This window comes from Daldinia vernicosa (genome assembly GCF_022497035.1).
Source record: "Daldinia vernicosa strain CBS 139.73 unplaced genomic scaffold F5Y00scaffold_1, whole genome shotgun sequence".
NCBI lineage: Eukaryota > Fungi > Ascomycota > Sordariomycetes > Xylariales > Hypoxylaceae > Daldinia > Daldinia vernicosa.
Genome location: NW_025953917.1, coordinates 154,012 through 163,937, shown reverse-complemented (window position 1 = coordinate 163,937; position 9,926 = coordinate 154,012). Strand labels below are relative to the sequence as shown.

General features: G+C 47.1%; 4 protein-coding genes across 4 annotated transcripts; 2 read left to right on the top strand and 2 right to left on the bottom strand.

The window, feature by feature from the left end:
- Positions 1 to 2,049: 2,049 nt before the first annotated feature.
- F5Y00DRAFT_256591 (uncharacterized protein) lies at positions 2,050 to 2,475 on the top strand (the record flags this gene model as incomplete). Its single annotated transcript, XM_048010433.1, has 2 exons — positions 2,050 to 2,061; positions 2,113 to 2,475. 2 exons carry the CDS (start codon positions 2,050 to 2,052, stop codon positions 2,473 to 2,475), a joined length of 375 nt encoding a protein of 124 aa, XP_047870020.1.
- On the bottom strand, positions 2,458 to 3,350 carry F5Y00DRAFT_869 (uncharacterized protein). Its single transcript, XM_048014277.1, has 3 exons — positions 3,112 to 3,350; positions 2,698 to 3,056; positions 2,458 to 2,635 (listed from the first exon to the last, which is right to left on the bottom strand). The coding sequence occupies exons 1-3, from the start codon at positions 3,238 to 3,240 to the stop codon at positions 2,563 to 2,565; spliced, it is 561 nt and encodes a 186-aa protein (XP_047870019.1). The 5' UTR covers positions 3,241 to 3,350; the 3' UTR covers positions 2,458 to 2,562.
- Positions 3,351 to 3,600: 250 nt separating this feature from the next.
- On the top strand, positions 3,601 to 7,200 carry F5Y00DRAFT_222263 (Adaptor protein complex beta subunit). The gene is made up of 6 exons (XM_048005695.1): positions 3,601 to 3,917; positions 4,080 to 4,200; positions 4,555 to 4,739; positions 4,810 to 4,885; positions 4,941 to 5,305; positions 5,357 to 7,200. Exons 2-6 carry the CDS (start codon positions 4,156 to 4,158, stop codon positions 6,879 to 6,881), a joined length of 2,196 nt encoding a protein of 731 aa, XP_047870018.1. The 5' UTR covers positions 3,601 to 3,917; positions 4,080 to 4,155; the 3' UTR covers positions 6,882 to 7,200.
- Positions 7,201 to 7,485: 285 nt separating this feature from the next.
- Positions 7,486 to 8,872, bottom strand: F5Y00DRAFT_267375 (uncharacterized protein; the record flags this gene model as incomplete). The annotated part of the gene is made up of 1 exon (XM_048012056.1): positions 7,486 to 8,872. The coding sequence occupies one exon, from the start codon at positions 8,870 to 8,872 to the stop codon at positions 7,580 to 7,582; it is 1,293 nt and encodes a 430-aa protein (XP_047870017.1). The 3' UTR covers positions 7,486 to 7,579.
- Positions 8,873 to 9,926: the final 1,054 nt, after the last annotated feature.

The following is a 9,926-nucleotide window of genomic DNA, read 5'->3' as shown; positions in this document are numbered from 1 at the left end:
ATGGAGCATTGTTTCCTACATACGGGTTCTATATCGCCGGAACGGTATTCTCGAATTCTCCGTAGTAAGACGGACCGGACCTAGCTCATGCATTATCCCGAGGGTGCCATTTCATGCTCAATGGAACCGAAGCGTAAAGTAGTTGACCCAGCGATAAGCAAATAATAAAGGCTTCGTATAAGACTCAGGACGAAACATCCAGCGTAAAAAAAATCCACCAATGGGCAAGTAATAGAACTCCAACTCCACCCCAACTTTGTGGCAACATATGTATAATGAATACGTGATCATTCTATAGAATTGTATATTAATTAAGATGTTCGCGATCCGATCACTCCAAGTGAACTACATATCTGCATGTGTTGCTATAATGCTACTTTATTCTGTGCATTAAGCTCCAGTATGTGGAAATGCGGTCTGCAGGTACGAATGCTGACCGCTTTCCACGACTCACGCAAGGTTAATACACCGAACTCATCTGGCCAGATTAGGCAAGCCGCTAAGGACAATTGGTGTGAAGCATCGTGAAATGCTACTCTAAATAGTAGCGTAGTTACTAAGTGCTTGGGCGAGGGAGAATATCAAACCCTGCTTGCAAGAGCCGCATAACTTTAGTCATTTGCAACATCTGAACATATGCGGTAAGAAGCCAAGAATATTCCCGGAATACTACAGCCGAGCGTAACGTTTTAGACCATTTAAGTGGCTATAAGCTATCGAAGCGGTGAATAAATATTGTATGACGTTGTAAAGCTACTCACTAGGTATTCGCCAAGAGCAAAACTGATTTGTACATCTAAGTAGATTTATAAGCATACGATGCGAGATGCCAACACAGCATGAGACCTTCACAAGTTGCCGATGATACCTAACATACTGAGAATTAATAGTCATGGCGGACGGAGGCATGAAAATGGGCTGATAGGGAGGCATATTGATGCTATTACCTAGGTACATTGCAAATTGACTCGATGAAACTGCAAAGAAGAGACCTATAAGCACGACGATAAAGGGGGCTAAGTAATTAAAAAATTTCACTACTACCTTGAAACCTCATAGGGTGGTAAATAGGGAGTCCCTGGGACGTAACCCCACGTCGGGGTAGTATACATAGATCACTACATAACCACTCTGTGGTTAGAGTCTAGACGTTGCTTAAACCCCGAAGCTAAGCTTGTTGAACTTCTACTACCGAATATCACGCTCCTTTACATTCGCATGATTCGTCAATAGTAGACCGCTATTCTATAACCCGGTGCGAGTCTGCATCTCATAACGCACGGCATATGCCACTGCCACGATTGGACGTTCCCCAGATGAAAATGTCGGTATATGATATACAGTTAACATCGTTGCAACGCTGCCAGCTAATTAAATAGTAGCTACCGACCGTGCGGTACGAAGCTTGTGATAGGCCGATAGTTAATATAGAGGTGTCTTCATTTGACTTCTTGACGTGTTGATGGTATATACTCGTTAAAGCCGAGTGCTCTTGCAAATCAATGAAGCAAGACGCCCGTTTTCTTCGTGGAGCCGATATTGTGCTTCCACCCAATCTTGTACAACTAAACCAGTTTGTGGATTCCCTCTTTGGGCCTTGCACATAATGTAAAGCAATAGCGTCACGGGGGGCATCATTGGATGTATTGGAACAGAAAGTTCACCGGTAGACTACACTCTTGCTTGGAGGGTTATAATCGACTCCAAGAAGCCGTACACAACATATCAGACAGAATAGGTCGATCAACAAGATGTTTTTATGTGACTATGGAAGCGGGGCCTGCCACATTTGGCTTTGGCTATAGGTATATAGGAGGTAGTTCATATTGAAGGGTCGAGGATAATATTTAATACCCCTGGATACCCCCGTCTAGGCGTGGGCATAATCGTCAAAGAACTTGTACTATCACAATTGCTTTGAGCACGCTATGCGAACACATATCGGGTCCACCCAACTAGAGCGTGGACGAAAAGAAGCCGCACCTAAACACTCGTACGGTCGTGCGACTTCGGAAACTTTCGAGCTATTCAGTAACTAGTGACCCCATCATGGAACCAAAGGTAACCCAACACATACGCTAACCACAAATTAGTAGCTGATGGGATCGATAGGTGGAAAAAGAAGCTTCGAAGAACCAAGGCAGTAAAGCAGCCCCTCAGACAGCCAAACCCCCTTCTACGAATCAGCAACAAGCCTCAGGAGACACAGACCCCTTGAAGTTGAGCCGATCATGGATAGATCGTGAACATACATTAAACAACAGGTTTCAAGACGAACTTTGGTGGAAAGCGAAACCCCATAGTGGTAATACCCTGGAGCGCTGGAGGGTCCAATCGATGACAGATGGTCCATACCAAAACATAGAGTCGATTATGACGAAGACGAAGACCGATCAACCCCAGCTCCCTAACGTTACGTTACCGAAGCACGCAAGGACCGTAAGCGAAGCAGCAGGTACATCGGGATCGAAGTAGATAAGCCCTAAGAATACGAGATAGAGAAAAGGACATTGGAAGTAGAAACGGGTTTCAACGTGAGACTATATTTGACATCTCTCAAGTCTATAAAGCAGGAACGGCAAACTCTAATGGTTCTCGTTGGGCTTCCCAGGCCAGCCAGTCTGATCTTGTGGTTCTGTATCTAGTTAGCAAATTCCAGCTATATCTATCTAGTGGATTCAACAAATATAGACTTACGGTAATAAACCCATCGCATTGACTTTCCAAATCCCAACCGCCAAGGCCACTAACTGCATCGCGACGTAAGCCATCTTGGCCTGTATTATCTTGCCCTTGTTACTCTCGCTCTCGAACCTCTCAAACGCCTGGTTTGTGCTGATGATGCCCATGATGGGGTTCTTGAAGGCCATGAAGACCATCATTATGCTGAAGATCTGCAGCGAGTTTCCTGACATATACATCATGATGGCCGTCATGGGCAAGCTCTTCACGGGCGCGAGTGCCACCTCCCAAGCCTTCTTCAGCTTCAGCGTATCCATCTCTTCGGGCGTTGGTTGTTTTCGGGGTTGTGTTTTAGCTTCTTTTGATGCTTGTTTCTGTCATTTTTCGTCAATATAGGCTATTGTTACCTAGATAATAAGATGCTATTACCTTTGATAATGCGGTCGACTGCGACGGGTAGCCGGGCGGATCGGGAATGCTACTATTCTTCGATTTGGAGGCTGGGGGGGATTGTAAATCGGCAACCCATTTAGGGATGGAAGGATCAGTTGACGACATTGTTGTTGATTTCGTTATTTCCTTTGATGATGATTTATAGATATTGTCGGGTATAGTGGTGTTATGTGGTAATATCCAAAGTCGTCGCTTAACTGTGAAGCTTCTTGATTGACTTCCATTAGATGAAGTTGCGAATTAAGGTGTAGAAGTTCAACGTGCTGACCCACAGTAGCCGTCATGGTGGGACAGGATGACAAAGCGTTGGCTAGGCATGGTTTACCTAATGAAAAGTCGCTACATAGTCTGATATGTAGTAAGACAACTTTAAGCTAGTATCCACATAGCCCCGTTGTGACCCGATATCAATCCCTAATCCCTGCAAGCGCAGCCGCAGCGAAGCTTCTAACTTTCCGCTCTTCAGGGGTTAAGGTTCCCTTTAATAATTCTTACCTTTTGATTTTGGAGGGGCCGAACATATCTTCCTCCGAATGCGATATTCCCGATAATGTCGATTCATGAGTCTCATCGGACTACATAATTATATCTTTCCCTATACATAATATAATGTCATTACATTCGACCTAATTTAACTACCCGCTGCACAACAATCTGCAGGCCAAGATCCGGTACGCCATCACATTCGATCGCCCCTCCAATACCAATTGTTTTCTCGAACCGCCGTCAACCCTTGCGATTGGATGGTTGCATTAATAGGTTTCCTGAAGAACACCTAATAAGTATGCTTTTAGTCAACCAATATTCCTATCCCTTGCCCAGAGTTCCAGCCTGCCAGCGTGAGGGGTAAGCCACAAGCTGGTTTGCTTCCTTGCTTTTACTCCCTGTTGTGTTCTCGCTGCGCGCTATATGTACATATCAACTGACCTTGAGCTCCTATTCAGCCAACCAGCCGATACATCGAAACACCGACCAAAAGAGGCAATTCCGACAAAGGGCAGACGCCAACTATAAGCAACCATGTCGAGCACCCAAGTCGGAGGGGACTCGAAGCTGTTCGCTCGAGTAAGCCCATTTATATTTCTTTCTACGCGACACATGAGTCTTGTTATTATACCCGTCACTTAATCCCATGCCTCCCATTCCATTGGGACTTTCCTTTCGTCGACGCCCTCTTCCCCAATTCGATCAATTGGAGGTCGACATTCTCTACCCATTTATCACCCTTCGTCGAAGAGCGTCTTCGTCTTGACGTCTATCTTAGAAAGGCACACGTTTCGAGTCGCCCTGCGATCCCAACGTCCCTTCGGGACCATTAGAACACATTATGATCCTACCTACCTTGCCCGTCGCGTATAAATGGCCATGTTTCTAGCATATATGCCCCCGGATTTTGGCTTACGACCCATGACTATGCAGGGGAAAGTTGCCGAGCTGCGACTCGAGCTGAACGCCGGCGGAAAGAAGGATAAGAACTACACGCAGAAGAAGATCGCCCTCAAGAAGATTGTCGCGAACATGACTATGAGCAACAATGAGATGGTCTCCCTTTTCCCGGACATAATAGGCTGCATGCATATCCAGAGCTTGGAAATTAAGAAGATGTACGCCCATATCGATTCTCGATTCTCGAAATCAAACCCATGGAGTTGGGCGCTAATGAGGACTGGGCAGGTGTTTCTTGTTCTTGGTCAACTATTCGAGGATGCGCCCTGAGATTGCGGTAAAAGCAATCCCGTTCCTACAGCACGTAAGTATCGCGACGAGGATGACGTTGTTCAAAACCTCGGTTGACATTCGTATAGGATATGGAAGACAACAATCCGCTGGTCCGAGCTTTGGCTCTCCGAACCATGTCATACGTTCACGTCAAAGAATTCGTCGAAGCTACGGTCCCTCTTGTCAAACGCCTGCTCAGAGACTCTGATCCCTACGTACGAAAGACAGCCGCTTTTTGTGTCGCGAAGTTATACGATCATGATAAGCACATGGTTGAACAATCCGACCTGATAGATAGGCTCAATCAGCTTCTAAGAGATGACAACCCTACCGTCGTGGCGAGCGCGTTGGCTGGGTTGATGGATATTTGGGAACGCAGCGACTCCATCAAACTTACTATTGATTACAGCAACGCCTCCAAGATGGTAGCAATCCTACCAGATTGTTCAGAGTGCGTCCTCTTTCGACCAGTTCATATTTATTCTCGCTAACATGAAAATAGGTGGGGCCAGACTTACATCCTCGAGGCTTTAATGTCCTATGTACCTCAGGAGTCAGGGGAAGCAACTTTGTTGGCTGAGCGTATAGCGCCGCGGTTATCACACTCGAATTCCGCTGTGGTGCTCACTTGCATTCGTGTAATTCTGTATCTGATGAACTACATCGCAGAAGAAAAGCAGGTCTCGGCTTTATGCCGGAAACTGTCTCCACCGCTTGTGACATTATTAGCAAAGGGCCCAGAGGTGCAATATCTTGCTCTACGGAATGCGCTGCTTATACTTCAGAGAAGACCAGACGTTCTACGTAACGATATCCGTGTGTTCTTCTGTAAATATAACGATCCGATCTACGTCAAGGTCACTAAGCTCGAGCTGATATTCATGCTCGCCAATGAGAAGAATATCGACGAAGTACTAACCGAACTAAGAGAATACGCGACGGAAGTCGACGTGCATTTCGTTCGTAAGGCAGTGAGAGCTATCGGCAAGCTGGCCATTAAGATCGAGCCGGCTGCGAGACGGTGCATAAATCTGCTACTCGAACTTGTCGCGACGAAGGTCCCGTATATCGTCCAAGAGGCCACTGTGGTTATCCGCAATATCTTCCGAAAATACCCCAACCAGTACGAATCCATCATCGGTACGCTTTGTGAACACCTCGACTCGCTCGACGAGCCCGAGGCAAAAGCTGCTATGGTCTGGGTCATCGGGCAGTACGCAGATCGCATCGAGAACAGCGACGTCTTACTCGAGGATTTCCTGTATTCATTCGCAGAGGAACCCGTGGAAGTACAGCTAGCGCTGCTCACGGCCACGGTCAAGCTCTTCATTCAACGACCCACCAAGGGCCAGGACCTCGTACCGAGAGTCTTAAAGTGGGCCACGGAAGAGACCGATAACCCGGACCTCCGGGACCGCGCGTACATGTACTGGCGACTCCTCAGCACGGACATGAACGTCGCGAAGCAGATGGTCATGGGCGAGAAACCCCCCATCACAGCCGAGTCCGAGAAGCTTGACCCCCAGACCCTAGAGGAGATGTGTCTCAACGTCGGCACGCTAGCCACCATCTACCTCAAGCCCGTCCAAACCGTCTTCCGCAGCGCGCGTCCCCGCCGCCTCCCCGACTCGCCCGCCCTGCAGAAACACGCCCTCCCCACCGCCGCCAACCTACCCGCTTTCGAGGCCCAGAAGAGCCTCAGCATGTTCGGCATGGGCGGCCAGCCCGCCGTCCTACGACCCGACAGCAACGACGGCGTCGCGCGCGCCCACGCCACAGACGCCAGCAGCAGCAACAGCGGCAACGGCCCGGATAACAACATGGCCAACGCCGTCAGCGACGCGGACGCGTACTTCGCCGGCATCGGCAGCCAGCAGATGGCCGCCATGGGCATCCACGAGGCGGGCGATTCGTCCTTCGGCGGCGGCGGAACCGAGGCTTCCTACGTCGTGAACCAGTACGCGCCGCAGCAAGTCTTCCAGCCCGCCCAGGGCGTTGGAAGTAACGGCGACTTGTTGCTTTTGTAGTTCCCTACACCTAGGTACCTATCTTATATATTTGAGCGTACGGGAATAAGAGTTGCGACGAGTGAGGATGAGAAAAGAATCGGTGCAAAGAATGATAAATAATCGAGGTCGAGACCGATGGGGATGTAGAAGAAACTACCTACCTACCTACATAACCTACCCGAGGGTGGATGTGCAAATTGTCGAGTATATGTAAATATTGCCATTGTCAAGATTAGAGAAAGCAAGCAAGCAAGCAAGCATAGGGCACTGATATTTTTGAGGACTTGTACATCAATTAACTACAGCATAATCTTTTTAGACCTTTCGGATCCTATGCTCAAAAAGTCATAATTGCTTCACGATCATGCTGTCTAAGTGTTTCGGAATGCTTTGATACTAGATCAATGCAGAATTCAATTAGAGTGCGTACAAGTACATGCTGATCCAGAGGATCTTTCATAACGTAACTGGAGAATTAGCCGTAACAAGCAAAGTGGCAGCGACAAACATTAGTATGCGGCAGGCGAATGTGCCTAGCAATCTGTGGTCCAGCTCCCAAGAAATCTCGATTATTTTCATAACTTCTTTTCCATCTCAACCCGTCATCGCCTCGTCTCCCCTACCGAATGCAGTCTCATCAATTAAATTCTTGCCAGTGATATCCGTCTGATAGAATAGGACACCGCTTAAGTCGTGACATTTTTTCGAGTCTTAGCTTAATGATTTCTGATTTGTTGGTAACAGTGATTACATCCATCCGCATCATCGGAGGCCTTCTGATCCATAGGCTCTCGTCCATTACTACCATCCCCAGAGATGTTCCCTTCGGTCTCTTCACAAGTGCTACGACTAGCGTTGGCAATGCTTGATGCTAATCGTGAGGGGTTCCATCCAAGTAGAGTTAATATAGAAGGACCTATAGCTACCAGGGCCGCTGTAATGAGCAAGTAGTATCGACTCGGTTTTAAAGTAGGAACAGCAGCGTTAGTATCCGGGACCGGCCTTGGAGGAGAATGCCCCGTTACCGTGTATATTGTGTTGGTACTAGAGCTGACGTGTGGCAAAGAAGATGACTGGGTGACTGTAGTGTAAACGTAGTCTTCAGTACTGTGAGTAGTGTAATGTTGAGTACTGGCTGACGTGACTAGGAGCGTCACTTCCGAAGTAGGGTCCAATGTCGGGTCAGACGTCGTAACAGTTTGTGTGGTATTGTATTCTGGCGTCTGTGAAACTGATTCACCCGTGCCAGTTACGATGACAACAATAACTTGCGCAGGAGTAGTGGATGAGCTGTAGACGGCAGATGAAGTGCGGTATTCTAGAGAAACAGTTACGGTTTGGGGATCAGGGTCTGGTACCGTTTCAACGCTTGGTTTGTTAATTGCGGGGGTCTGTTGGTTGCCATAAGCACCAGGAGGCAGGTTTGTAGGCTTAGGGGGGTTCCCATAGCCACCGTTTCCAACAGAGGTTGTACTGGGACCGTATCCGAAGCCATAGCCGTCATTGTAGTCATCTCGCCGAGATAGTCCGTCCTCCTGTGGCCATAGTTCCAGGCACTCGGGGTTTGCTTCATCCAAATGACATCCTTCTAGACGTCCATCGTCAAGATAACTTCGGAGAGTTCCCTCAATTATCCCTGTCACAATAGGACCCTGTGTGAGTGAGCTGCCGGGCGAAGGGTCAGATCCACTAGTGTCTTCACCGGTGCGAGTAGGGTAGAGAGAAGGAGATCCAGATTGAGTCACAGTGGGGAGGTCCATATCCTGTGCTGTTATAATTTGATGGGAGGGTCGCCTGTGGATCGTTGCGAATGTGGACAGATTATGGAGGAGTTCAGACAAGATACCATTGGTTTCCACGGCTGTACCAACTGTAATGATAGGAGCAGACTCGGGCTGGAAAGGCGATTCCAGAGTAATCTCTTGGTTGCTTACAACGGCCGTGCACTGGACAACTCCATGGTATAGTGCCAGAAGGCCGAAAAAGAGTACACGTGCCCAGAAAGCCATGGTGATGCCTCTTTATATGCCGATAAACCGATAGAACCTGGTTGATTCAGAGTTGTAAAGGGACCATCTGCAAGTGGAATAACTGATGGCAGACGGATGTGAGGGGGGAAAAGGAGGTAAAGGTAAAAGGTTGGATTGATGTGTGAAGATTGTGACGTTTCAAAAAGATAGGACATGTCATCGAAGTCCTAAGTTTTACCTTCCAAGTTGAGAAAGCTTTGGTGCTGCTTCCTTTACTGTTGAGACCTTAGGAAGGCGCTGTCCTTTACGCATTGAAAAGATCAAGCACGTAGGCAGTCGCAGTGGATAGACATGGCAAGACCGCTCGGCCAGGCAGCCACATAGAGAGCACTTGATGTAATTATAATTCGTTGCTACTCTATGTGATTATCTGCACTTTCCTTTTCAGATTAGACATACAAAAAATGGATCTTGCCTTACCTGACGTACATATGTACCTGCATGTAGGAATCAACGAGTACATACCTAACTACGAATTTGAAGCATACAGCGATGCATCCACTAACATATTGCAACACATTTAAATCTCTACATGTACCCCTAAGCTCTTCTCCTGCTTTTGAGGCTATACATATTTAATACACATATAAATCTTGAAACACAGTCGAAGATTGGAGGCTATGCGCGCCAATACGTGTTGCTTGTTTGAACATTGAACGATTTGACAATGTAGTTTAATCAAACTGAGGTACTTACTTACCTACCCAACTGAGACTCCTACTTTCCGCATTATTTGATCAAGCTCGAAGTTATAAGCTCCTCTATTGTTTCATATCAAAACTATTCTATTACACTAATAGATTTGACAGTAGCTACCTTTGAATATTACGTATCAGATGCCGATGCCACGAATTTGCCAGATGTGAGTTGCCTGTTAGATGAGTGCGTCTTAGGGCAAATTGTATTAGGGAACAAGATGCTTAAAGGCTTAGGGACTATATAAGGCATCTGTCATATTGGATGTATTGTGACATACTTGAATGAATTAGAAAGTAAAGAGATAAACGTAGGTTGATTAACTACCTAAACTTGT

What these genes read in the sequence shown, in the direction of transcription:
- F5Y00DRAFT_869 (XM_048014277.1), bottom strand. Translation starts at nt 3,240, where the DNA reads ATGTCGTCAACTGATCCTTCCATCCCTAAATGGGTTGCCGATTTACAA. An exon ending in AGTCGACCGCATTATCAAAG is followed by an intron (nt 3,057 to 3,111) that starts GTAATAGCATCT and finishes GAAAAATGACAG; the next exon opens with AAACAAGCATCAAAAGAAGC. An exon ending in AATGCGATGGGTTTATTACC is followed by an intron (nt 2,636 to 2,697) that starts GTAAGTCTATAT and finishes AACTAGATACAG; the next exon opens with AACCACAAGATCAGACTGGC.
- F5Y00DRAFT_222263 (XM_048005695.1), top strand. Translation starts at nt 4,156, where the DNA reads ATGTCGAGCACCCAAGTCGGAGGGGACTCGAAGCTGTTCGCTCGA. An exon ending in AGCTTGGAAATTAAGAAGAT is followed by an intron (nt 4,740 to 4,809) that starts GTACGCCCATAT and finishes AGGACTGGGCAG; the next exon opens with GTGTTTCTTGTTCTTGGTCA. An exon ending in ATCCTACCAGATTGTTCAGA is followed by an intron (nt 5,306 to 5,356) that starts GTGCGTCCTCTT and finishes ACATGAAAATAG; the next exon opens with GTGGGGCCAGACTTACATCC.